The sequence below is a fragment of the Oncorhynchus clarkii genome, chromosome 28 (genome assembly GCF_045791955.1).
Source record: "Oncorhynchus clarkii lewisi isolate Uvic-CL-2024 chromosome 28, UVic_Ocla_1.0, whole genome shotgun sequence".
NCBI classification, from domain to species: domain Eukaryota; kingdom Metazoa; phylum Chordata; class Actinopteri; order Salmoniformes; family Salmonidae; genus Oncorhynchus; species Oncorhynchus clarkii.
The window spans coordinates 35,557,336-35,585,218 of NC_092174.1; the positions used below are offsets into that span (position 1 = coordinate 35,557,336).

The window sequence follows — 27,883 nt, forward strand, 5'->3', positions numbered from 1 at the left end:
TCATGTAAAGGAATTAGTGTGTACACACACACACACACACACACACACACACACACACACACACATGAAGTATGGAGGAAGACACTAGTTAGGAGAACGCTGTGTGATTCTCACGGTGTCTGTTCCAGGTTTGCTCTGCTCAAAGTCAATCATGCCATGATGATAAAGGTTTTTTAGGAACAACTTTTTTACACATATTTCAAACATTAAACAATAATGCTGTACTACACCCACCATATCTCAGAATCTGCACGGTCATTTAGCTGTACTGGTCAGGCTGAGGTATGAACTCCTCTGACAATGTTATCGTTGACAGTGCTGCGATGCATATCTTCCGCAGGGAGCTTTTGCGAACAGGTCTGAACAGGTCTGAGAGAACCAGACTGTGACTGTCACCTGAGCATTCGTGATCATGATTCAGCGAAAACAAGCCGGGTGAACTCTGTGTACACTTTGAGTGTGTGCCTGCGTGCTTAGGTGCGTGACTTGTGTATGCGTGTGTACAGTGCATGTGTGAAGTGTGTTGGCAATTGTGTTTTGATTAATGCATTACATGTGCGCTATTTTGTGGATGGGAGTAGGATTGTACACAACACCTGCAGTCACAGTTACCATGAGCAGTAGAGGTGTGTCACAGGTGGGACCGACAGGAGGCTCTGGAGTCCGAAGCTGATTGGGTAAACTTAAATGGTATTCCCGCCCCCCCAGAAGATGATAGGTGAAACCAGCAATACGCTTGAAGAGAATAGGCTGGCTGGTAACAGGAGAAAGCTGCCTCTCCCTCTAGCCATCTATCAGCTGCCTCTCTGTAGGCTAAAGCCAGGAGACTAGAAGGACAGGCTGGGTGTATACTGCAACACAGTGGAGTACAGAGTTGCTACGTTTGAGAGTCGGTTTACATAGTCAGTGCAAATACCGTGTGGAGTAGAGAGGCCATCCAGACCATGAACATGGAGCATCGGAGGTTCTCCCTCGACAGCTCAGTGTGAGTATCAACCAATCAAACTTTAAAATAAGTGTTTTATTATTATGCATTACATATGGTGTTTCTGTACAGTTCTAGACAAGTTCAGTTAAACTCCAGCTGTAGAGACCATCACTGTTCGTTCTGTACAGGTTCAGTTAAACTCCAGCTGTAGAGACCATCACTGTTCGTTCTGTACAGGTTCAGTTAAACTCCAGCTGTAGAGACCATCACTGTTCGTTCTGTACAGGTTCAGTTAAACTCCAGCTGTAGAGACCATCGCTGTTCGTTCTGTACAGGTTCAGTTAAACTCCAGCTGTAGAGACCATCACTGTTCGTTCTGTACAAGTTCAGTTAAACTCCAGCTGTAGAGACCATCACTGTTCATTCTGTACAGGTTCAGTTAAACTCCAGCTGTAGAGACCATCACTGTTGTTTCTGTTGAGGAAGTCGGAATGTCCCTTAACCGAATCTTGGATTTTCTAATAGGATATTACAGTATTGAGAACTGTACATTCCTCAAACGCACAGTAGTGCATACCACCTAGATGAGAACACACACATAGGCCATTCCAGCTGTTTTATTGCCATTTCACTAATGGTTTAGTCTGAATGGAGGACTCACCAGAGTTGAGGAAGAGAAGGAAGGAAGGGAACTTGTTTGTTTTCCTTCCCCAAAATGCATTGCAGCCATAGCGCTCAGGACCCTCGTCCAGCCCCAGAAATAACAGGTTGGTCTAATCGGGAGCAGGTGAATCTGCTTCCTTCAGCAGATATCTATATACTCAAAGCTTTGTTGCATAAAGATTGTTTTGTGATGTTTCTGTGCATTTTATTTGGGTTTTCACATTAAAGTTAGACTTGTTGAACTGTAAATGTAACAGCTTTCGTTAGTTAGGCCTACATTGTCCGTACGGAGTGGAACAATAATGAAGATGTTATCCTGGAATAGAATAAACAAAGATTTATATGTTGCACAGGAGGCTGGAACAGACTTCACGGGATGGCATCAAATATCTGGAAACCATGTGTTTGACCTATGTGTTACCATTCCACCGATTCTGCTCCAGTCATAAGAACGAGCCAGTTCTCCCCAATGAAGGTGCCACAACTTCCTGTCATATGTAGGATCTTAATTTGAGCACCCTGTTGCATGAGGACTTTCCTGAAAAGGATGAAATGTGTCTTTAAGTCAAGTATAAAGTCTTTAAATCTAAACTTTGAAATGTCCTACTTGATTTTCCCTTACGAAAAATGTTTCAACCGCTACAAAAATGTCCATTGTCCACATAATAATTCACTTTTCCTGTTGCTACAGGATTCTTTTCCTGATGTAGGAAACTGTCTCAAATTAAGATCCTACATCTGGACATGCATGTTTACTGTCCATGGTTTGCTTTCTCCCATCCTCAGGCGCTTAAACATAATGCATAGAGTGTACAAAACTCTGCTCTTCCCATGACATAGACTGACCACCTATAATCCCTTATTTATTTGATTGTATTTTTATTTAACCTTTATTTAACTTGGCAGGTCAGTTTATTTACAATGACAGCCTACCCCGGCCAAACCCGGTCAACGCTGGGCCAATTGTGTGCCGCCCTATGGGACTCCCAATTACAGCTGGATGTGATGCAGCCTTATTGATGTCACTTGTTAAATCCAACTCAATATTAGGAAGGTGTTCTTAATGTTTTGTACACTCAGTCTATAACACCTACTTTGCATGTGAAATGTTCTGATCATTTGAATTGCAAATCTTCCTTTGACCTGGATGCCACGTCTTTTTAACACTTAAAGACATCCTCGGGCGATTTCGTTCACTTTTCCAGTTAAAAAGTGATATCCCAAGTATAAATACAGTAAAGTACACACACTAAAGGGTATAAAAACAACATGTTTTGAACAACAGTGTTTTTTACACACAACTGCAAACTGCAAGGAGAAGGGCATTCAAGGAGTTGGTCTGATGGTAAGTTGTGACGTCATCGGCCTCCCCCTTGCCTGACGAACTATAGAGAACAGAAGAGGAAAGGCCCCCCCCCACCACCACACACACACACACACACTTTGTCATGACTGACCTGGACCACCTATTGAGATGTCCTTTTTGTTAAATCATTGAGGTGTTAAATGAGGTGAAAAATATATTTGAGTGCCACTAAGGTGTAGTTGACTATCATAATGACTACTAGCTAGAACTGCTCTGGCAACCATTCTTCCTTATGGTTGTCTGATGGTATCAAGTTAGCCGGAGCCGCTGAGAATGTAAATAACAAGATATCTCACATCTCTAATAACTTATGTAACATGGTTGTGTAGGTTGCTTCCTGGAAAGTCAGAATTGACTTGAAATGATTAGAATCAAAATGATAACAATCAGGTGCATAGCTATGGGTATATTTTGGATTCTTGGTGCACATTTTTTAAAATGTTTTCATTAATGTAACAGCAGTTTTCACCAGCAGACAAAAAAACTATGCCCATGGGTAGGTGAATCAGTTGAGGTTGAATCCACAAATTCAATCCACAACTTTATTGTCCCACTATGGGAAATTCTGCAAACCACAATAAGGTTTATTACAAAATAAATATGACATATAGGTAAATATGACCTCTAAACAGAGAGTGTTTACAGACACAAGGGGCAACACTGTGACGGTTTAGTGTCCTGTTCCTCCAGGTCCCTGAAGAATGGTGGTGGAGGAGGTAGTCTGGGCCGTAGGAGAGGCAGCCGCACTAAGAAGAGCAAAGAGAAGTGGAAGAGTCTAGAGGAGGCCCAGCTGGAGATCCAGGAGCTGGGACACAGCCTGAACAGGAGCAACTCTCTCAGGTCAAAGGTTACTTCTGAAAACAAGTTTAATGACTAGAATAGGCCATGGACTGGGGGAAAGTACCAAAGCCTATGCAAGTCCATTGATCCGCTCTCAATCACTCCCTATCCATAGGTCAGAGACCATAGAGGAGGAGAGCTTCCACCCGCCTGATGGCGCCGTTGCCAAAAATGTAAGCACACCTGAAATATACAGGACAACGACCTGGAGGAGGGCTTTAGACAAGATGCTGCTGACAGACACAGTTGCACTGTTTCTAGCTCCTGGCCAACAACGAGCATTTCGCTGCACCTGCGATAACATCTGCAAATCTCGATGCGCGACCAATAAACTTTCATTTGATTTGAGGTCCTAGCACTCCTTCTCCACTATATGTTTGGATTCTTGGTTCTGGCTTGGAAATGTCTCCTGATTGAATGCTTTATTGATTAATGAATTGGTTGATTGATTAACAGAGAGTTAGATCCTTTTCTCTCTCTATTGTAGAGTTTTGTGAAATACAACAAAACCTTCCACAAATTCTTCCGAGACATTCCTACAGAGGAGAAACTAACTCATGGTGAGTAGATCTCAGTACATGGTGAGTCTGGAACTTATTTATGGTTTCATCATCATCGTGGTCCTGAAACTGTCTGGGCTGCATGTGGATTTATGTCTCGATTACAGAGCTATGAAGGAGTCATCACAATCATTACTTAATGTGTTGGGACATTCATTATATTTAATTCCACATTATGTGCTTTGTGCTCCTTGCTAACAACTCAACTTAAGCACTCACTCTGCACAATATTTAAATGTACCCTCAGCTGAATATATCACAGGTTATTCTGGGGATAAAGGATAAGTTTCAAGGAGAAACCTACGTGTCTCTCAGTTGAGTGTGTCCTCTGTCCTGGTTGTGTGTTTCAGTGTTCACCTGTGCCCTGCAGAAGGAGGTGTTGTATCATGGGAAGCTATTTGTGTCTGTCAACTACGTATGTTTTTACTCCTCCGTACTCCTCAAGGACACCAAGGTAAGAGATTCACATATAGTAGTATAGAGTAGAATAGAGCAGAGTAGAGAAAAGCAAAGCAGAGTAGTCAGAGTAAAGCAGAGCAGAGTAGTCAGAATAGAGCAGAGTAAAATAGAGCAGAGTGGAGAAGAGCATAGTAGAAAAGAGCAGAGCAGAAAAGAGTAGTCAGTGTAGAGTAGAGCACAGCAGAGTACAGCAGAGAAAAGCAGAATAGAGCAGAGCAGAATAGAGCAGATTAGAGAAGAGCAGAGTAGAGCAGAGCACATTAGAGAAGAGAAGAGTAGATTAGAGAAGAGCAGATTAGAGAAGAGTAGAGCAGAATAGAGTAGAGCACAGTAGAGCAGAGTAGATTAGATGAGAGCATAGCAGAGTAGAGTAGAGTAGATTGGAGAAGAGCAGATTAGAGAAGAGCATAGTATAGTAGAGAAGAGCAGAGCAGAATAGAGTAGATCAGATTAGAGTAGAGCACAGCAGAGAAAAGCAGAATAGAGCAGAGCAGAGTAAAGAAGAGCAGATTAGAGAATAGTATAGTGGAGAAGAGCAGAGCATAGAAGAGCAAAGAGCAGAGCAGAATATAGTAGAGTAGAGCACAGCAGAGAAAAGCAGAATAGAGCAGAGCAGAGTAAAGAAGAGCAGATTAGAGAAGAGCAGAATAGAGTACAGTAGAGCAGAGCAGAGTAGAGTAGAGCAGAGAAGAGCACATTAGAGAAGAGTAGAGTAGAGCAGATTAAAGAAGAGAAGGGTAGAGCAGAAAAGATCAGAATAGAGTAGAGCGGAGTAGAGCAGAGAAGAGCAGAGTAAAGAAGAGTAGAGTAGATTAGAGAAAAGCAGATTAGAGAAGAGAATAGTAGAGAAGAGCAGAGCAGAATAGAGCAGAATAGAGTAGAGTAGAATAAAGTAGAGCAGAGAAGATCAGAGCAGAGAAGTGCAGAGCAGAATAGAGTAGAGTAGAGCACAGCAGAGAAAAGCAGAATAGAGCAGAGCAGAGTAAAGAAGAGCAAATTAGAGAAGCGAAGTGCAGAGAAGAGTAGAGTAGAGCAGAATAGAGCAGAGTAGAGTAGAGCACAGCAGAGAAAAGCAGAATAGAGTAGAGCAGAGCAGAGTACAGTAGAGCAGAGTACAGTAGAGCAGAGTACAAGAAGATTAGAGAAGAGCAGATTAGAGAAGAGCGTAGTAGAGAAGAGCAGAGAAGCAGAGCAGAGTAGAGTAGAGTAGAGTAGAGTAGAGTAGAGTAGAGTAGAGTAGAGTAGAGTAGAGTAGAGTAGAGCAGAGTAGAGTAGAGCAGAATGGAGTAGAGTAGAGTAGAGCAGAATAGAGCAGAGTAGAGCAGAGTAGGGACCCTATTCAATCCGTATCACAGAAGTTCAGCTTTACAGTGTGATTGAAATTTAAAGGCAACGTTCCCACATTAGCGCAAGCTGCATTCACAGTAAACGCTGCATATGTCGGCTCAATCGGAAATGACTTCAGATTTCTATTGGGGAATCTGTAACGCTTCAGCCATCTAGACTGAATAGAGCCGTAGAGTAGACAACGCCAAGTTGGCCAACAAACAGTAGGTAGAAGTAGATGGTCTGTTGTGGTCTGTACCATGTGTTGTTGATGTAGTATCTGTGTCTTGTTGTAGGTTGAGGTCCATGTGTCCAGCGTAAAGGAAGTGAAGAAGCAGAACTCAGCCCTGTCTATGCTCTCCATCCGTACTACGGATGGAAACAAGGTCAGAAACAAACCCACAACGGCCCTGTTGTTCTTGTTCGAGTGAATGTGTCTGTGACTGTGTCTGCCTCTGTGTCTGCAGCTATGGGTGTGTCAGTAGTTGTGGTTGTGTCTGTGTGGTGGTGTGTCTGTGACTGTGTGGTAGTATATTGTGTCTGTGTGGTAGTGTAGTGTGTCTGTGTGGTGTTGTGTTTGTGAGGTGGTGTGTCTGTGTGGTGGTGTGTTGTGTCTGTGTGGTGGTGTGTCTGTGTGGTGGTGTGGTGGTGTGTTGTGTCTGTGGTGGTGGTGTGTTGTGTCTGTGTGGTGGTGTGTTGTGTCTGTGTGGTGGTGTGTATGTGTGGTGGTGTTTTGTGTCTGGGTGGTGGTGTGTTGTGTCTGTGTGGTGGTGGGATGTGTTGTGTCTGTGTGGTGTCGGTGTGGTGGTGTGTCTGTGTGTTGTGTCTATGTGGTGGTGTGTCTGTGTTGTGGTGTGTATGTGTGTTGATGTATTTGTGGGGTGGTGTGTTGTGTGCTGGTGTGTTGTGTCGGTGTGCTGATTTGTCTGTGTGGTGGTGTGTTGTGTCGGTGTGGTGGTGTGTTGTGTCTGTGGTGGTGTGTTGTGTCGGTGTGCTGATTTGTCTGTGTGGTGGTGTGTTGTGTCTGTGTGGTGGTGTGTCTGTGTGGTGGTGTGTTGTGTCTGTGTGGTAGTGTGTTGTGTCTGTGTGGTGGTGTGGTGTGTTGTGTCTGTGTGGTGGTGTGTTGTGTCTGTGTGCTGGTGTGGTGTGTCTGTGTGGTGTTGTGTCTGTGTGGTGGTGTGTTGTGTCTGTGTGCTGGTGTGGTGTGTCTGTGTGGTGGTGTGTAGGTATGGTGGTGTTTTGCGTCTGTGTGGTGGTGTGTTGTGTCTGTGTGGTGGTGTGTTGTGTATGTGTGGTGATGTGTCTGTGTAGTGGTGTGGTGTGTCTGTGGTGGTGTGTTGTGTATGTGTGGTGGTGTGTTGTGTCTGTGTGGTGATGTGTCTGTGTAGTGGTGTGGTGTGTCTGTGTAGTGGTGTGGTGTGTCTGTGTAGTGGTGTGTTGTGTATGTGTGGTGATGTGTCTGTGTAGTGGTGTGGTGTGTCTGTGTGGTGGTGTGTCTGTGTAGTGGTGTGGTGTGTCTGTGTAGTGGTGTGGTGTGTCTGTGGTGGTGTGTTGTGTATGTGTGGTGGTGTGTTGTGTCTGTGTGGTGATGTGTCTGTGTAGTGGTGTGGTGTGTCTGTGTAGTGGTGTGGTGTGTCTGTGTAGTGGTGTGTTGTGTATGTGTGGTGATGTGTCTGTGTAGTGGTGTGGTGTGTCTGTGTGGTGGTGTGTCTGTGTAGTGGTGTGGTGTGTCTGTGTAGTGGTGTGGTGTGTCTGTGTAGTGGTGTGTATGTGTGGTGGTGTGTTGTGTCTGTGTGGTGATGTGTCTGTGTAGTGGTGTGGTGTGTCTGTGTAGTGGTGTGGTGTGTCTGTGTGGTGGTGTGTTGTGTATGTGTGGTGGTGTTTTGTGTCTGTGTGGTGGTGTGTTGTGTCTGTGTGTTGGTGGGATGTGTTGTGTCTGTGTGGTGTCGGTGTGGTGGTGTGTCTGTGTGTTGTGTCTATGTGGTGGTGTGTCTGTGTTGTGGTGTGTATGTGTGTTGATGTATTTGTGGGGTGGTGTGTTGTGTGCTGGTGTGTTGTGTCGGTGTGGTGATTTATCTGTGTGGGTGTGTGTTGTGTCTGTGTTGTGGTTTGTCTGTGTGGTGTTGTGTTGCGGTTTGTCTGTGTAGTGGTGTGTCTGTGGTGGTTTGTCTGTGTCGTGGTGTGTTGTATCTGTGTGGTGGTGTGCTGTGTCTGAGTGGTGGTGTGTTGTGTAGTCCCTCATTCTGTTTTGCCTCTGTTTCAGTATTTGTTTGTGTCTTTGCGGAACCGGAGAGTGTGTTATGAAATCCTGCAGTCTGTGTGTTCACAAGCACAGGTATACCCAAATGATCTCTCTCTGTCTCCCTTTCTCTCTTAAAAATACCATGCTATTGTTTGAGGAGAGTGCACAGTTATGAACTTAAAAATACCATGCTATTGTTTGAGGAGAGTGCACAGTTATGAACTTAAAAATACCATGCTATTGTTTGAGGAGAGTGCACAGTTATGAACTTAAAAATACCATGCTATTGTTTGAGGAGAGTGCACAGTTATGAACTTAAAAATACCATGCTATTGTTTGAGGAGAGTGCACAGTTATGAACTTAAAAATACCATGCTATTGTTTGAGGAAAGTGTACAGTTATGAACTTAAAAATACCATGCTATTGTTTGAGGAGAGTGCACAGTTATGAACTTAAAAATACCATGCTATTGTTTGAGGAGAGTCCACAGTTATGAACTTAAAAAGACCATGCTATTGTTTGAGGAGAGTGCACAGTTATGAACTTAAAAATACCATGCTATTGTTTGAGGAGAGTGCACAGTTATGAACTTAAAAAGACCATGCTATTGTTTGAGGAGAGTGCACAGTTATGAACTTAAAAAGACCATGCTATTGTTTGAGGAGAGTGTACAGTTATGAACTTAAAAAGACCATGCTATTGTTTGAGGAGAGTCCACAGTTATGAACTTAAAAATACCATGCTATTGTTTGAGGAGAGTGTACAGTTATGAACTTAAAAATACCATTCTATTGTTTGAGGAGAGTGCACAGTTATGAACTTAAAAATACCATGCTATTGTTTGAGGAGAGTGCACAGTTATGAACTTAAAAATACCATGCTATTGTTTGAGGAGAGTGCACAGTTATGAACTTAAAAATACCGTGCTATTGTTTGAGGAGAGTGCACAGTTATGAACTTAAAAATACCATGCTATTGTTTGAGGAGAGTGCACAGTTATGAACTTAAAAAGACCATGCTATTGTTTGAGGAGAGTGCACAACAACAACATGCTTTTATCACGACAACTGGTTTGATACATTCACCTCTGAAGGTAAATAATGTACTTACATTCAGTAATCTGGCTCCTGAGGGTTCCACAGATAAAATGGAGCACAGTTTTGTTTGATAAAATCCATTTTTATATTCAAATGTAGGAACTGGGTTCTATAGTTTGAACCCCAGATGTGTCTTGTTTTGTTCTATTATCTATACAATAGGCTATCATTGATTTTGGCCCAATATTCCTGACATATTACCTCTTTCAAGGAGCTCTCTGTTTTGAGAGGATTATTTTTGCCTGAAAACCTGTAGGCCTTCCTATAAAAAACAACTCTGCATCCCTGCCCAACCTGGAAAGAGTGGCCGAAGGGTGTTGAGCATCCCCATCCACTGTTGGCCTGCTCTCCAGGCACCATCGCATGAGCCTGAAACCACACTCTGGCCAAACTCGTGTTTCTAAAAGTGGATTTAAATGCCTAGTAAGGCCTTTTAGTTTCGCTTTTATTTCATCGTAATTCTTTCCTATATGCGCAATTTATAGACTATAATAATTTGATCAACAAAATGTTGTTTAAATGCTAAGCGCTTAATGTTCAATGCTTCACAATGTATTTCTTTGTAGGCTATAGCCTTGAAATCATTGAAATAATAGGCTAATAATATATCCTAAACCATTTATTTTAGGCTACATGTCTGGATTCTGACCTATTTAGCGTGTTCCTGTGCTGTTTAATACTACATATAGGCTATTTTTAATTATGAGCGCTTCTTAAATTTCCCCTTTTTATGTTTATTCAAATACTTTATATTTTAGTTTCAATACTTCAAAACCAAGTGTTGGGTTCAGTTAGTCACAGAAAGAAATGGGTGTTGGTTAAATTGTGAAGTTAATAAATGGAGTGAATATCGAGCGGCAGTTTGTTTCTCCTGTGAGGGAGGAGCATTTTTTAGTGGAGCGTGCTCAACCGCTTTACAGACTCTGGTTTCCACAACAGCTGGGGGAGCAGGTGGAGAATGGCAACAGCAGTCCCCACTTCTCAGGAGAGAACGGCGTTGATGGCGTGGATCGGGACACAGTAAGAATTTCACTGATGAACTCGATGTCATCCTATCCTTTTCCTCCCACCATGTAGCTTCCTGCACTGCCCTGTTTTCTTCAATCAGTGCCATCCAAGAAAGTGCACTTTGTAACTATTCATAACTCACTGTGAAAATTCCAGAGTACACATTCACTTGTTTTGTGTTATTAATCAAGACACCATTTATACTGACCAGGAGATGTTTGTATAAGGACATGTTTTAAACCTTCCCTGCCGACAGATCTCCAGCAATTCCAGCCGGGAGGACAGTGTGGAGCGGAGCCTTCCTATAGAGGCCGTCTACTCTGACCTGCCCAGCAGCGGTAAGAGAGAACATCTTAAAAAGACTGTTAAGACAGACGAGAAATATAAATGAGGGGTGAGAGCCATAACAGACGACATACAAGAGATATATGAATATGATGTAATATTAATCATAACGAACCTGGGAAGGACAGCACCACTCCTAGAAGCAGCATCAGCAAAGCTCAGGATAATCAGTTCACATTCACAGAGCAGGAAGACTCAGGTAGTTAAACACACACTGAAGCAGACACAGATACAGACACGCACACACACACTCATTCACAAGCACATGCACATATACTCAGACATACCCAACATTTAAAAATTGTTTGAATGGCCTGTTGTCTTCTTTTTCTATTGAACAGCTGACTCGTGGGTTTGGATCGTCGCTGAAAGGGTTAAAACCCTCCTACTTATCAGAGATATGTGCAACCTCAATGTCCTCCTATCCATCTGTCTGTTTCTGTGAGTACTCCTCTCTTCTCTGTTCCTCTCCTCTCCATCTATCTGTTCCTGATCTCCATCTCTCTCCTCTCCATTCCCCTCCCCTGTAACAAGATCAATAGGTGCTGAAGCCCTTGCATCACCTTTCATCTTTTCTCACAAACATACTGCCACGTGTGAGAATGGGTGTGTTAATCTTCAAACATACTGCCACGTGTGAGAATGGGTGTGTAACTCTTCAAACATACTGCCACGTGTGAGAATGGGTGTGTTACTCTTCAAACATACTGCCACGTGTGAGAATGGGTGTGTTACTCTTCAAACATACTGCCACGTGTGAGAATGGGTGTGTTACTCTTCAAACATACTGCCACGTGTAAGAATGGGTGTGTTGATCTACAAACATACTGCCACGTGTGAGAATGGGTGTGTTAATCTACAAACATACTGCCACGTGTGAGAATGGGTGTGTTACTCTTCAAACATACTGCCACGTGTGAGAATGGGTGTGTTACTCTACAAACATACTGCCACGTGTGAGAATGGGTGTGTTGATCTACAAACATACTGCCACGTGTGAGAATGGGTGTGTTGATCTACAAACATACTGCCACGTGTGAGAATGGGTGTGTTACTCTTCAAACATACTGCCACGTGTGAGAATGGGTGTGTTGATCTATAAACATACTGCCACGTGTGAGAATGGGTGTGTTGATCTACAAACATACTGCCACGTGTGAGAATGGGTGTGTTACTCTTCAAACATACTGCCACGTGTGAGAATGGGTGTGTTACTCTACAAACATACTGCCACGTGTGAGAATGGGTGTGTTACTCTACAAACATACTGCCACGTGTGAGAATGGGTGTGTTGATCTACAAACATACTGCCACGTGTTAGAATGGGTGTGTTACTCTTCAAACATACTGCCACGTGAGAGAATGGGTGTGTTACTCTTCAAACATACTGCCACGTGTGAGAATGGGTGTGTTAATCTACAAACATCTTAAATCTATTGTCAGCTTCTAAAATCTTGCACAAGTTTTCGTCTTGAATCTAAAACGGCATATATCTATCGAGCTCACAATCATTATTATGGTGGGAGATTATAATACCGTTTTAAGTGCCCCTATAGAGCCTTAAAAATCCAGACCTAGTGAGATATACATGGAGGAGGCTTAATCAAGCTAGTCGTCTTGATTATTTTCTTGCTTCCTTCACTCTGGTAGGGGGAAGAATGTGATGGGGGCAGAATGTGGTCAGATCATCAAATAATTGGCATCCACATTCCGATTACAGAATTTCCACGTGGGCGAGAATATTATAAAAAAATGTAAAAAATATTTAACAAGTCAGTTAAGAACAAATTCTTATTTACAATGACGGCCTACCCCGGCCATTCCCGGATTACACTGGGCCAATTGTGCGCCACCCTATGGGACTCCCAATAACGGCCGGTTGTGATACAGCCTGGATTTGAACCAGTGTCTGTAGTGACGCCTCTTGAACTGAGATGCAGTGCCTTAGACCCCTGTGCCACTCGGGAGAACCAAATATTGGAAATATTATCAAAGCCTACTGAATTACAAGCTGTTTTTAACCAAAACAAAGGATTTTATAACTGACTTTTTCCTGCGTAACATAGTTACAGCGGATCCCTTTATTCTATGGGACCCTTTTAAATGTGCCTTCAGAGGTCATGCAATTCAATATTTATCCTTAAAACGAAAACAATTTCAGTCAAAAGAGTTCATATTAACAAAGAAAATATCGGAAATAACAGAACAGATAGATAACAATAGAAAAGTACCATATAGGTACAGAATAAGTTAAAGGAAAAACAGAAAGAAATGGAGGAACTTATCGGGAACAATCAAAAATAAAGAAAATTGGATGGAAATGGTGAAAAATGCACCAAATTATTTTTAATCTTCAACATAGAAACGCTAACAAAAATAATTTACAGAAACTTGTTAAAAATGATGAAGTCATCCATGATTCACCAAATGAATGAATCCATGATTACCCCATTTCCACTGTGAAGTTAACCTTTCTAGGGTACGTGGGACGCTAGCGTCCCATCTGGCCAACATCCAGTGTGGTTGCAGAGCGCCAAATTCAATTACAGAAATGCCCATTATAAAAATTCAGAAAACAAAACATATTTTACATAGGTTTAAAGATTAACTTCTTGTTAAACCAACCACAGTGTCATATTTATAAAATGCTTTTCGGTGAAAGCATACCTAGCCCAGAACAAACCTAGCCCAGAACATAGCCCAGTTGACAAATTATTACAAACAGTAACCAGTCAAGCAGAAGCGTTACAAAACTCAGAAATAGAGATAAAATTAATCCAAAAAAGAAACTACTTCCTGAATGGATTTTTCTCAGGTTTTCGCCTGCTAAATGAGTTCTGTTATACTCACAGACACTATTTTAACAGTTTTGAAACTTTAGAGTGTTTCTATCCAAATCTACCAGTTATATGCATATCATATCTTAGCAAGCTAGCTAACTACTGATAGTGAAACACTAAGTAACTACATATGAAGATGAAAAATTCAGGCCTACTGTACATCTTACTGTAGAAATTATTGGTGAAAACAAGTCTAGGTTGAAACAAATGCTGTTAAAATACAAGTGGGCTTTAATTTTTCATCTGTACTGTTACTTAGGGATGCATTATCAAGAAATGAGGCTGTGTGTGTGTTTTCTGGTCTACATCTGTGATGTGATCAATCAGTGTATTCAGAAAGAAAATATATTTTAACAGCCTCAGTTCCAACCTAGACAGATACGTTTTTAATGGGAAAAAATAAACATGCTATTTATATTATTATATTTCATTACCCCTATTTACATATAGTCACATGCTTGGGCCCAGGCTGAAAAAGAACCCTTGTTCTAGTGAAAACCTTCCAAGAAGAGTGGAGGCTGTTATAGCAACAAAGGGGGGACCAACTCCATATTAATGCCCATGATCTTGGAATGAGATGTTCGATGAGCAGGTGTCCACATACTTTTGGTCATGTAGTGTATTTTAAGTTCAGGAATGGTGGGATGGATTGAGAGTAGCTGAGGGGTGGGGTTAAAAAGATAGGAGGGATGGACTGAGGGTAGCTGAGGGGTGGGGTTAGGGAGATAGGTGGGATGGACTGAAAGTATCTGAGGGGTGAGGTTAGGGAGATAGGTGGGATGGGCAGAATACCTGAGGGGTGGATTTAAAAGCTTATGTTCTATAACAATATAGTGTATAATGTGCTATCTATCCAGACGTAATGTATATCAAATTACTTTACTCTTGCTATGTAACTTCTGCAGTAGAAAAAAAACGATATCATGTATGTAAAATGAAAGAAAAGCTGTAAAAACAAAGTTTATCTTTGTTCTCCGAAGAGGGGGGATGGGCCAAGAAAATCTAAATAGAGTCACATATCATTCTGTTATTCAGGATCACAGACAAGTCTTTTTCCAGGAAGTGTAGGTATCTTCCCAACAGTCTATCTGGTACAGTGGGGCAAAAAAGTATTTAGTCAGCCACAAATTGTGCAAGTTCTCCCACTTAAAAAGATGAGAGAGGCCTGTAATTTTCATCAATTGGTGGCTGACAAAATACTTTTTTTGCCCCACTGTACGTTGTCTTTCTGGATTGGCTCGGAGCCGTTGAGGAATGGACCCTGCTACCTGATTGGCTGTTTATAGCTGGGTTAATTGCTGAACAGATGAGGAGATGGTCAAGGCTGTAATACACTGAACTTTTACCCATAAAGCCAGGTGTTGGTTCCTCTCAAGGGTTCTTCGCTCTTACCCAGATAGATTTTCCTTGCTACAGTCTCCTGTGCTTGCTCTTTTATTAGTTACCTGTGGACTGTGGAGGATAGATGAAATTGTTTGTTTGTGCTTTGCCAATACCTTCTAATTGCCCCTCAGGCGATTCATCAAGTCATATTGAATTGCACACATTACACTGATAGATTATACACCACACACAGAACCATAGCACTGTGGAGAAATTGCCTTTCAGATGAAACATTATTCAACAATATAAACGTTAAAGAATAGGAAAATAAACACTTCCCCTTGTTATAGTATTATTATGTTTTCATAACACTAATGTCAAGGGAGAAGAAAAGGTTATCAGTACACACACCCGAGGCTCATAACTAAACACGTCATAACAGCAGTTAAATAGTCATAGCACTTTGTGACATCTGTTTAAGTAAAAAAATAAAAATAAGTTTATAAATACATTTGATTGAAATAACCGATATCTGTGACAATTATGTCTGCATATTTACCCAGACTTCTGTTTGAACAACTAACTTGTAGCCTGACAAATATGGATTGCCCAGGGAGGTTTCCTGTAAAAGATTAGGGAAGGGAAAGGTGATACCTAGTTAGTTGCACATTCAACCGAAACGTTTCTTCTTGCATTTAACCCAACCCCTCTGAATCAGAGAGGTGCGGGGGCTTGCCATAATCCACATCCAAAACACCCAGGGAGCAGTTGTTGGGGGTTAACTGCCTTGCTCAAAAGGCAGAACGGCACATTTTTAAAACCTCGCAAGCCCAGGATTACCTTTCGGTTACTGGCCCAACGCTCTTAACATCTAGGCTACCTGCCGCTGTCTGTTCTTGATTGACATACAGTACTTATGCCTGGTTCCTCATGATTGATCTGCACTGAGCAATCGGTGCCATCAACGAGAGTGCACTCAGGTATGGATCGCCCAGGGAGGTTTAGCAGTTCAGAGTAATACTGAGTGCTGAGTGACACAGGTGAAAGTAAAACACAAGCTGATTACAAGCTATCAGGAAGTACTGTATCTTACCCATCAAACTGTTTTCACATTAAAACCACCACCTCTTTTGTGTACGTGTGTGTCTGTGTAGGGCGGTGTTGCTAATACTGTCATCGGGGTACATCGGTTTGCGGATCGTAGCTCTGGAGGAGCAGCTGAGTTCTCTAGGAGCCCTGCCGGAGCTCTCCATACACCTCAGAGAGTGAGTACACACACACACTATGGGGTGGTTTTCCACAGATGACTATGCTCTGATGTGAATTTCAAGGAACTACAAACTTTGACCATTTAAAAACCATTCAAGGTAGATCAAACCGGTTTTGTAGACAGAGAGAGAGTTCTCAGACATCAGAGGTACCGTATCAGCAGCAGAGATCACAGTACGTTAGGTCGTCACAGTACGTTAGGTCGTCACAGGAGGTTAGGAGAAAAACGGGCCCAGAGGACCTGTTTTCCAAGAAATCACTCCACTATTACATAATCAATGGGAACACCCATGGTGAGTATTTGAGTCTTCACTTTCATGATTAAAGGTGTGTGCGAGCGAACTTGTGCATGAGTATACATGATAATATCTGAGAGAGTGATTTGGTTCCTCCTCTCACTGCTCCATCCTCATTCCAGGGAACAGGAAACAGCCTGACGAGACCTACAGCCAGGGAGGATTGGCTATTTGGATATTCTGGCAAATACCAGACATGCTGGACCATTTTTTTGTTGGGTGGGCTGGTTGAAAATGGACACTTTTTATTATATATATTTTTTTTAAACATAGAAAAAGGTGACATGGCCAGCGGTCTATGAGTTTGTTAAGATAGAAATTGTAAAAAAAAAAACAATAATAATTCTGTTATGCTAATATGCCCGGAGTATACAAAACATTAAGATGGACCGGTCCGGTTTTCTGCTAGGCTGAGGTCACACAAACTCACATTGAAAGTCAAACACAGCATCAGCAAAGATGACCTGCTTCAACTCTGTCATCAGTTAGACAGCCAAGATCATGGATCATAAAAAAAATGAAAAGGGTGCCTGTAAACGTAGAAAGAACATATTCTACATTGTCACTTCACTGAAAAACATCTGAATTTTGGGACAGCTAAATAAATGATTTTGTCAAACAGTGAAGTGCCTTATCCTCATGATTCCTGTAATGAAAGTGTCTTCCCTATGCCCTCGCTGGGGCCTACTGCTGTGGTGAGCGAGCCACTCTCCTCTCCTTCCACACACTCGAGAGAAACATTTATTCTGATCATATAACATTTCAAAATGAAATTGCGGGAAAAAAACACAGCTTTGGAAGCTTCATCCAATTGTCCCTGTCGAAGAGAAGAGGGTTTCAGCTTTCTGTCGGTATAATCTTTATTTCTCAACTCTCATTAGCAACTATTTTACAATCAAGACATTTTATATGGCTTTGAGATATGGAGTGGAGTGTGCTCAAAACATGCACCAGCATAGGCCTCATGGGTTGTAGCCTACAACTGTATGTTTTTTAGGACATTACATTTACGGTTGGATGAATACATGGCTACTAGCATTGGGTATCACAGGCGGCTGGTGGCACCTTAATTGTGGAAGACGGCTCATAGTAATGGCTACAATGGAGTTAATGGAATGGTATCAAACACATCAAAAACATTGTTGTTTCAAAGTGCTTGATACCATTCCATTTACGGCATTCCAGCCATCTTTATGAGCCATCCTCCCCTCACTAGCCTCCGGTGGTGGGTAATATATTTAGAGTTTGATCTAATTAATGCGTTTTGAGTTTCCACTTCCTCAGGTGTTGAACCACAAATTAATTAGCCTATGATTTTAGTTAGTGCACATAAAACATGTAATTCATCTCTGGAACAAAAAAAAACGAATATGGATTTTCTGGAATCCTATTTTGACAGCAACTATAGTCTAATTGTCAACCCAAAATTCATGACAATCACTGGATTTGCACATCAAAATATCTTGAATCATGCTTAGACATGTTTCTTGAGCTAGTGGCGTGCGCAGTGGTGGGCCAATGTGAATGAAATGGCAGAGGAAAATTATTTTCCCAGTGCGGAGGCCCTGCCTACAGTAGGAAGACAAACTACAGTATATAAAGGGTCTCAATTAATATGTAATCTCATGAGCTGGGCAATTGTTAATATATATATATTTATGTGGGTCCCTGATCATTTGAGGAGACAGATCACTTAAACCTCAAACATGGAAAACCTTGACTTCACACAAAGCAGCTTTTTTTTGTTTGTTGCTAGCCTATATTTCATAGGATATCTTTTTATATTTTTTTTAATCAGTCAGTCCACTCCTAAAATCAATTTGGTTTACGGCACTATTCGTTGGTCTCAGCTTAACTGGTAATGAATATGTTGTTCTCTTTGTAAAGGAATAATGTAAGTCAGAAGTGACTTTAATCTGAAATTTGCTGGCAAATTAAATTATTTAATGACAACTTTTACTTCTTAATTAATAGAATGACTCCATGGCATCTTTCTGTCAGTGGCACTAACAGGCCAGAATGGGGCACTCTCCCCTCAAAACAGAGCAATGAAACAGAAATACTGTACACCATGATTAGTACTATATCAATCAGTGTAGTATACTTTCAATGTATACAAGTGTATTTAAAATAAGCTACCAATAATCCATTAAAACAAATATTCAACACAGTTCTTGAATGTCTGTAAATAAAAATATATTGATAGTTCATACACAAAGCACTGTAATTAGAGGCAAGAAAAAGTATGTGAACCCTTTGAAGTTACCTGGATTTCTGCATACATTTTACATATCATTTGACGACAATAGACAAACAGTGTGCTTAAACTAATAACACATTCTATTTTTCTTGTCTATATTGAATACATCATTTAAACATTCAGTGTATGTTGGGAAAAGTATGTGAACCACTAGGCTAATGACTTCTCCAAAAGCTAATTAGAGTCAACTAACCTGGAGTCCAATCAATGAGACGAGATTGGAGATGTTGGTTTAAGCTGCCCTGCCCTATAAAAATCTCACAAAATGATATTTTGATATTCACCAGAAGCATTGCCTTATGTGAACCATGCCTCGAACAAAAGAGATTTCAGAAGACCAAAGATTTGTAAAGATACAAAATTATCTCTAAAAGCCTTGATGTTCATCAGTCCACGGTCCACAGTAAGACCAACTCTATATATGGAGAAAGTTCATCACTGTTGCTACTCTCCCTAGGAGTGGCCGTCCTGCAAAGATGACTGCAAGAGCACAGCGCAGAATGCTCAATGAGGTTTAGAAGAATCCTAGAGTGTCAGCTAAAGACTTACAGAAACCTCTGGAAGATGTCAGAGATGTTAGCGAGTCTACAATACATAAAACACTAAACAAGGTTCATGGGAGGAAACCACAGAAGAAGCCACAGCTGTCCAAAAAACAACAACATTGCTGCATGTCTGAAGTTCGCAAAAGAGCACCTGGATGTTCCACAGCGCTACTGGCAAAATATTCTGTGCGCAGATTAAACTAAAGTTGTGTTGTTTGGAAGGAACACAACACTGTGGGAGAAAAAAAAAGGCACAGCACACCAACATCAAAACCTCATCCCAACTGTAAAGTATGGTGGAGGGAGCATCATGGTTTGGGGCTGCTTTGCTGCCTCAGGGCCTGGACAACTTGCTATCAGACGGAAAAATGAATTCCCAAGTTTATCAAGACATTTCGCAGAAGAATGTAAGGCTATCTGTCCGCCAATTGAAGCTCAACAGAAGTTGGGTGATGCAACAGGACAACAACCTATTAGACAGATGTAAATCAACAACAATGGCTTGAACAGAAGAAAATACGCCTTCTGGAGTCGCCCAGTCAGCGCTGACCTCAATCCGATTGAGATGCTGTGGCATGACCTCAAGAGAGCGGGTCACACCTGACATCCCAAGAATATTGTGGAACCGAAACAGTTTTGTAAAGAGGAATGGTCCAAAATTCCTCCTGACCGTTGTGCAGGTCTGATCCGCAACTCCAGAAAACATTTGGTTGAGGTTATTGCTGCCAAAGGAGGGTCAACCTGTTCTTAAATTCAAGGGTTCACATACTTTTTCCAACCTGCAATGTGAATGTTTACACGGTATGATCAATAAAGAGATGAAGAATTATAATTGTTTATTATTAGTTTAAGCAGACTGTGTTTGTCTATGGTTGTGACTTGAAGATCAGATACAATTGTATGACCAATTTATGCAGAAATCCAGGTAATTCTAAAGGGTTCACATACTTTCTTTCCATTGTACTAAATTGATTCACAAATTCTGTAATTTGTTTTTACAACAGAATCAACAACACAAGTTTATATTTTTGTACATAATTGTTTATTGTTTTCCCCCCCATTGTCAATAAAAAGGTCAAGATTCAGTCCCCTGAATGAATGACATTACATCATATTGTCAGTCGTTTTTTCATATTACAAATCATAATAGAAACAGAATAGGTAACTACAATAACCATATATAAACCACACCCTCATGTTCTATCCCCACCCAGCCGCCCCCATCCAAACTAGCACAAAAGTCAAAACAATACATTAGTTTAGTTTCAGTAATAAAAAAACAACTCAATCTATACCCCCATTTAAAAAGCACTATATTGTACGATACCTTGAGTTGACATTTTCCCTCTGGCATCACACACACTACGTTACATACCCCAACACTTGCCCAGCAAAACACAAATAATGGACATGCATAAAGTTGTCAGAATATTGATACCTCACTTCATTATCATAGTGAGTGAGACTATTCTCTATTCAGTCTCAATGAACCACTGTGTTAATTAGTCCCCATTATATTTTGAGACCTTAGCAAGAACCCATACAGTAGTGTACAGTAATGACAACTGACAGTCAGGTCTAGTCTCATTGTATCTTAGGAGAGCTTAGAACCCTAACCAGCCTAAGAGTCTAGAACCCTGAAGAGTCTGGCACGGGAGCCTGAGGGACTTCCACCTCCTTGGGTCTGGTGACACACAGCATACTGTGAAAATGGAATAGATACCTGTTCAAAATGATCCTAGAAAAACAGCCACCTACAAAGTGCCACTTTGACCCAGGATGACTGCAGTGTTATGTATTGTTTAATCATCCCTCAATAGAGAGTTACTTTTACTGACAGTAACTTCAGTATTCTATGACTAGGTCATTCCTAGAGTCCTTGCTTCTGGTCTTTCTGGGGGCAGGTAGTCAACAATGCAAAGGAGACACAAACATTATATTTTCAACTACACTTTGGATGCTTTGTACAATAGTGCTGAACTTAAGACCTGCTTATCATGCTTGCGCGCTCTGTGTGTGTGTGGACTGATGTGGTGGAACCTGCACCACACTAACAGTGAAAGGCTCGTTTATGGCTTGGATCAATACTGCCACCATAGAAAAGCTCCTATACACCAGACATTGTATCATCAGTTCATCAAACTGGCATCCATGTTGGCTCCATGCTATTGACTTAGAACCACCATGGAACCCAATTACAATTCAACATTTCTAACACTTTGACGAACTCTGTGGCTCCGCTATACACTATACACGTCTTTATTACTTTGAGAGGAAAATGCACGATTAAAGATTGAGGATAAATGTGAATTAATGACTGTGTATTCCTTTCAGATCTCAGAAAGTCAGTCAGTGTTATTTATAAGATGCTATAAACACCATTTATTTCTCATGAGGAATAGTCCTCAGGAATAGTCTTATGTGAGTGACAGTTGAATAGCAGCAAAGTGAACAACCATTTCATACACTACATGACCAAAAGTATGTGGACACCTGCTCGTCGAACATCTCATTCCAAAATCATGGGCATTAATATGGAGTTGGTCCCCTGTTTGCTGCTATACCAGCCTCCACTCTTCTGGGAAAGTTTTCCACTAGATGTTGGAACATTGCTGCAGGGACTTGCTTCCATTCAGTCACAAGAGCATTAGTGAGGCCGGGCACTGATGTTGGGCAGTTAGGCCTGGCTCACAGTCGGCGGTCCAATTCATCCCAAAGGGGTTTGATGGGATTGAGGTCAGGGCTCTGTGCAGGCCAGAGAAAGCGTTTCCACTACTCCAGAGTCCAATGGCAGCGAGCTTTACACCACTCCCGCTGACGCTTGGCATTACGCATGGTGATCTTACGCTTGTATGCGGCTACTTGGCCATGAAAACGCATTTCATGAAGCTCCCCACGAACAGTTATTGTGCTGATGTTGCTTCCAGAGGCAGTTTGGAACTCGGTAGTGAGTGTTGCAACTGAGGACAGACAATTTTTACGCACTTCAGCACTCGGCGGTCCCATTCCGTGAGCTTGTATGGCCTTACAGCTTCTCGGCTGAGCCGTTGTTGCTCCTAGCAGATTCCACTTCACAATAACAGCACTTACAGTTGACCGGGGCAGCTCTAGCAGGGCAGAAATTGAATGGACTGACTTGTTAGAAAGATGGCATCCTATGACGGTGCCACATTGAAAGTCACTAAACTCTTCAGTAAGGCCATTCTACTGCCAATGTTTCTCTATGGAGATTGCATGGCTGTGTGCTTGATTTTATACACCCGTCAGCAACCGGTGTGGCTGAAATAGACAAATCCACTTATGAGGGGGTGTCCACATACTTTTGTATATATAGTGTATATGTGCGATCAAATGTAACAGAAAATGCCAGTTGAGATGGCCTCACGGACACCATCCACTGTCCTGCTCTCTCTATCGTCATGAGTCAACGGACCCGTCTCAAGAGCCACAGAGAAGACTGGATATAAATGAACATTATTTTCTCAAACGTTTTTCCCACTATAGTTCATTCACATTAGGAATCTATCAAGAGACAGAGGTCTCCTTACAGAAGAAAACAAACTAGATATATGTTTTTGTTGCCTGATTCAAGATTGGTTTGTGATCATGAACAGATCTGGGATCAGATTCTCCATGTTTATCTCAGGCTTCAGAGACATCAATGTCTCCACAACCCTTTCACTTCAGACACATTAGATAATATGGACAGGCAACAGTCAAACAACTAGTCAGAGTAATACTGCAGTACATTCTGCATTCCCCACTCTCACTCAGTTATCACAACCTTTAACTCAGAAGAAGTTCAAATGGCTGCCTTCTACAGCCAAAGACAAACACACAGGAGAGCAGACTTTCTCTTAGACTCTCAAAGGCCAGTTCTATTCTTCGCCCTAGTCCTTAGTTAGGACAGGATAGTTGAAAGAAATCCAGGGAGAAATGTTCATTATTAGAGAGACAGGGAGAGAGACAGGGAGAAAGACAGAAAAGTAGACAGACAGATGTCCACTGCAGACACAGGGAGGAGTGATGTCAGCTCAGGTCCATACAGAGAGCATCTTCAACTCTGGGAGTTGTACATACATACATGTACACGGAGATGACAGTTCGTAGTGCACAAATGCTCTGCCTCAGGAAGTCTCTAGGAACACGTATCCAGGCGTCTGACAGGTGTCCATATCAAGATCCCTCATTCCCATGAGTCAATGCACATAACCTCAACCACAGACACACAGCCAGACACACAACCTCAACCACAGACACACAACCTCAACCACAGACACACAGCCAGGCACACAACCTCAACCACAGACACACAGCCAGACACACAACCTCAACCACAGACACACAACCTCAACCACAGACACACAGCCATGCACACAACCTCAACCACAGACACACAGCCAGGCACACAACATCAACCACAGACACACAGCCAGGCACACAACCTCAACCACAGGCACACAGCCAGGCACACAGCCAGGCACACAGCCAGGCACACAGCCAGGCACACAGACACACAGACAGACACACAGACACACACACAGACAGATTTACAGCATAGTGGATGCTCCTTTTCTACAGACTTAAGGCTGTAGTTTGATGTTGTTGTACAGCTCCACACACACACATCCTCACCTCCTCACTCAGGCGTGTGCTGCAGCCAGGTCTTGGTTGATGAAGCGCCGTAGTCTCTCCAGGTACTGGCTGTACAGCTCTATGTCGTTGTGTCCCGCCCCCTCCACCCAGAGTGGCTCCACGGCCTTGGGACAGCGCTCAAACAGAGCCAGGCCGTGGGAGAAGTCTATCACCTCGTCCTCCGTCCCGTGGATGATCAGCACCGGGGATGGGATCTTAGACACCTTTTCTATGCTGCAATACACGTCACAAGCAGTTTGTAAGTAGTCTATACTCACGTTTATAAGTCACGTAAGGAGTCTGTCTATAAGCAGCTTTGAGTTACGCTTCATAACCTGTCGTTGAAGTCATAGTTTATTTTATGTCATATGTGTACGATTGTTTTCTAACGTGCTTATAGCTGAGGAGTCACAATATCTATAAATATCCAAAGATGCAGGCCTTTGTGACAATTTCTGTTGTTGTGGATCTAAATGAAGCATTCTAATGTGTAGTGTTGTGTGTGTGTGTGTGTGTGACACACTTGGGAAAGGCGTCGAAGCAGTACGTCTTCTTGGTGTCAGGGAAAGCTACCCTCATGCCAGAGGTGAGAGGGGAGTGGAGCACCACAGCAGCACACTCAAACCTGGATGCCAGGTCCACTGTTGGTACTGTGCCAATACTCTGCCCATACAGGATGATGTTCTCTGGGCTGATGCCATACCTGGGACACAAATACAGATAACTGAGTAAACAAAAACACAGTCGAGATGACCAGAATATGCCTTCTTGTTGTGCACTGAAGGGTAACGGTGTGTACAGTTTTCAGCCCAGCACTACCCTATCCTTGTATGGACCAGAAGTACTCCCAAGGATAGTAAACCAAGGAAAATTGGGGAGATTTTGCCAGTCTCCACAAAGAAAACTACTATTTAGGTTAGGAGTTAGGTATAGTTTTGGGGTTGAGGTTAGGCATAGGGTTAAGGTTATGTTTAGGTTAAAGGTTACATTCAGGGTTAGGGAAAATAGGATTTTGGATGGGAATCAATTCTTTGGGCCCCACAAGAATAGCAATACAAAAGTGTGTGTGTGTGTAACAGCTGTTTACCGCGAGCGCAGGGCGTGCCATGCAGCGTCTATGTCAGCGTAGAGGTTCTTCTCTGAGGGTTTGCCGGTGCTGACACCGTAGCCAGAGTAGTCGTAGGAGAAGATGTTGCAGTTGATACGAGTGCCCAGGCCAATGTAGAAGCTACTCATCTGACCCAAATCTACTGCATTACCATGGGAGAATAGCACTGTGAACCTGGGAGAGGGGGAGGGAGAGGTAGAACAGATAGAGGAAAATAAAGAAGAGAAGGGAGGGAGGGAAAGGTGATGTATACACAACCATAGAATTTTAAAAATAACACTAACATAGAACTCTATAATTCATGCATCTCTATAAATAGAAAAACGTGCACAAACTCCCTTGTTGTGCAAGAGAAATGTTGTGACCCATCATCTCTATACTAATCTAGATCTTCTCTCTCCTCTCACCTGGCGTTGGGGGCACATCGGATGTACATGCAGCCCACCCTGTTCCCCCGGCTGGACCTGGTCAGGAACACATCTGTCATGTCCAGCTCTCTCTGAGTGTACTGGAACTCTGCCCTCTCTGTCAGATGGAGCTTCCACCTGCCCTCTCCGCCACCTCCTCCTCCACCACCACCACCACCACCACCTCTGTCTCCCGCACCACCACCCAGCCGGGATCGCAGGCCTGGAGCCCCCAGAGAGGGGGGAGCACCCCCTGGAGTGGTCCCGGCTGCTGCCGCAGCTGTAGCCTCCGGGTCAGGCAGCATGGAGTAGGTGGGCTCTGGAGGGAGGAAGGCCAGCTTGGCTGCGATGCGGCTGGGGCAAGGAGGGCAGCAGAACAGGCAGCAGAGCTCTCTAATGGACAGGCCGTTCATCTTCTACTGAAGACAGGCAGAAGGAGGGGGAGGTGAGAGAGAAAGTGAGTGTACTAAACAGCTTATCTAACAGTACACATGACACACTGACGGAAGGAGCATCTGTGATGGTGTAGAGAAAATAATCTACCTGTAAGGTTCCTCTGGGACTTGGAATGAGACGGCACACAAAGGTGCCAACACCACCTGGTTAAGTCACTCAGCAGTCTTGGGCAAAAAGAGCATTAGTTATGAACACAGTACAGACCTCCTCACCTAGCTAGCCTTATACCACACTATTCTGTGAGGTGGGTCAGTCACAGCACGGTTTGAACCAGTGACCCTGTGGATACATGCCATAACAAAGGTCCTGATCTATTGGCACAGACGTAGTATGCTAGCTTTGCAGGAATAGAAAGACGTAAAGTTAGCTACCAGCTAGTCAACGATGCAGGATAATATCAGAATTCACACGCTAACTAGCTACAGTACCTAGCTACAACGTCCTAACGTTGCACATAACGTGTGAATGTTAGCTAGCAACCTAGCTTAACAGCCACCTCTGGTTACAACTAGCAGGAAGATCATGGTGATAGGTAAAGCTTCGACATCATACTGCATATTATGGTGAATCACTCTAAACATTGTTGCTCAATAATACGGATAGTCCAAGTTAACGTTGGCTAGCTTGATGCACTAACGTTAGCGTAGCTACCGGACATAATGTGTCCAAAAATATAGCTTGGGAAAGGAGGAAATGCTTAACTAGCTAAACCAGTGCAATAACGTTAACTAGCTAGCTATCGGTAAATAGCTTGCTAGTTGGCTAAGCTACGTGTCAAAACATCAATCAGGTATAGTAACGTTAACCTAGTGAACATTCGCTAACTTACCAATTCACGGTGGGTTTGCAGACAAGATCAAATATTCCTGTCTATGACAAAAAGTTGCACAATACTGCGAAAATCATTATTGGACCCTGACATGGATAGTGTACTCTGTATAAATGTATCTGTCATTTGTAGATTGGCAAGCTAAATATCGTGACAACCATTTTTTTCATAACCCCGTCCGACTAGACCCGGAAGTGATGGAGGGAGAGGGCGTAGCCCTTTGGCATGGAATTGATAGGCCGAGTTACAATGTTACATTTCACAAACTTGCCGGTTTCACAGAGTGTGTGTGTGTGTGTGTGTGTGTGTGTGTGTGTGTGTGTGTGTGTGTGGGGGGGGGGGGGGGGGGGGGCGGTTAGACAAGATAAGGTTTGGTTTTGGTCAGTGTGATTCCTCTTAGACCCTAATTAGACCCTTACAAAAAATATTTACGTTTTGAAACTGCAGTAAAAGTGCAGTAACGTCAGTCTACAGTGTTATTTTGGAGGTCACCGCCACCTCTGTCTCCCGCACCGCCACCCAGCCAGGAGCGCAGGCCCGGAGCCACCAGAGAGTGGGGAGCACCCCCTGGCGTGTTCCCAGCTGCTACCGCAGCTGTAGCCTCCAGGTCAGGCAGCATGGAGTAGGTGGGCTCTGGAGGGAGGAAGGCCAGCTTGGCTGCGATGCGGCTGGGGCAAGGAGGGCAGCAGAACAGGCAGCAGAGCTCTCTAATGGACAGGCCGTTCATCTTCTACTGAAGACAGGCAGAAGGAGGGAAAGTGAGTGCGTGCTTTTTTGTGTGTGTGAGAGAGAGAAAGGGAGGGAGCGAGCGAGAGATAGACCAGATAAGGTTTGGGTCAGTGTGATTCCTCTTGGACACTGATTAGACCCTTACAAAAAATATTTACGTTTTGAAAGTAAAAGTGCAGTAACTGCAGTACAGTGTTATTTTGGAGACAGTATTTGCATCATACTGCAGTTATACTGCACTCTAACTGCACGTATACTGTACTCTGACTGCAATCTTTTTTTTGTAAGGGGAGAGGTTAGGTCAAAAAGTATAAAAGTGCCCCTTATACCAGTGGGGATCAGAACATTTGT

At 42.8% G+C, this 27,883-nt stretch overlaps 2 protein-coding genes across 9 annotated transcripts in view; one reads left to right on the plus strand and one right to left on the minus strand.

Annotated features, from left to right (window-relative positions):
• Positions 1 to 27,091, minus strand: part of LOC139386818 (alpha/beta hydrolase domain-containing protein 17A-like) — a 37,481-nt gene extending 10,390 nt beyond the window's left edge. The window contains exons 1-7 of one of the 8 annotated variants that reach the window (XR_011629102.1): positions 26,804 to 27,091; positions 26,062 to 26,138; positions 25,519 to 25,934; positions 25,091 to 25,285; positions 24,527 to 24,706; positions 22,714 to 24,237; positions 19,744 to 21,861 (exon numbers count right to left, since the gene is read on the minus strand). Coding sequence is in view for 5 of the 8 variants with exons in the window: in XM_071132640.1 (XP_070988741.1) it covers positions 24,012 to 24,237; positions 24,527 to 24,706; positions 25,091 to 25,285; positions 25,519 to 25,931 (1,014 nt within the window). In the remaining 3 variants the exon portion in view is untranslated. Of the gene's footprint in view, positions 1 to 19,743; positions 24,238 to 24,526; positions 24,707 to 25,090; positions 25,286 to 25,518; positions 25,938 to 26,061; positions 26,139 to 26,803 lie in introns of those variants that run through there. The other 7 variants (XR_011629100.1, XR_011629101.1, XM_071132641.1 and 4 more) reach the window with 7 other exon arrangements.
• Positions 943 to 17,080, plus strand: LOC139386819 (GRAM domain-containing protein 2B-like). Its single transcript, XM_071132643.1, has 12 exons — positions 943 to 985; positions 3,648 to 3,797; positions 3,913 to 3,970; positions 4,285 to 4,357; positions 4,708 to 4,811; positions 6,439 to 6,528; positions 8,406 to 8,477; positions 10,422 to 10,502; positions 10,747 to 10,828; positions 11,177 to 11,276; positions 16,153 to 16,263; positions 16,686 to 17,080. The coding sequence occupies exons 1-12, from the start codon at positions 945 to 947 to the stop codon at positions 16,702 to 16,704; spliced, it is 981 nt and encodes a 326-aa protein (XP_070988744.1). The 5' UTR covers positions 943 to 944; the 3' UTR covers positions 16,705 to 17,080.
• Positions 27,092 to 27,883: the final 792 nt, after the last annotated feature.

What these genes read in the sequence shown, in the direction of transcription:
- LOC139386819 (XM_071132643.1), top strand. Translation starts at nt 945, where the DNA reads ATGAACATGGAGCATCGGAGGTTCTCCCTCGACAGCTCAGT. An exon ending in CTCTGACCTGCCCAGCAGCG is followed by an intron (nt 10,829 to 11,176) that starts GTAAGAGAGAAC and finishes TCTATTGAACAG; the next exon opens with CTGACTCGTGGGTTTGGATC. An exon ending in CTATCCATCTGTCTGTTTCT is followed by an intron (nt 11,277 to 16,152) that starts GTGAGTACTCCT and finishes GTGTCTGTGTAG; the next exon opens with GGCGGTGTTGCTAATACTGT.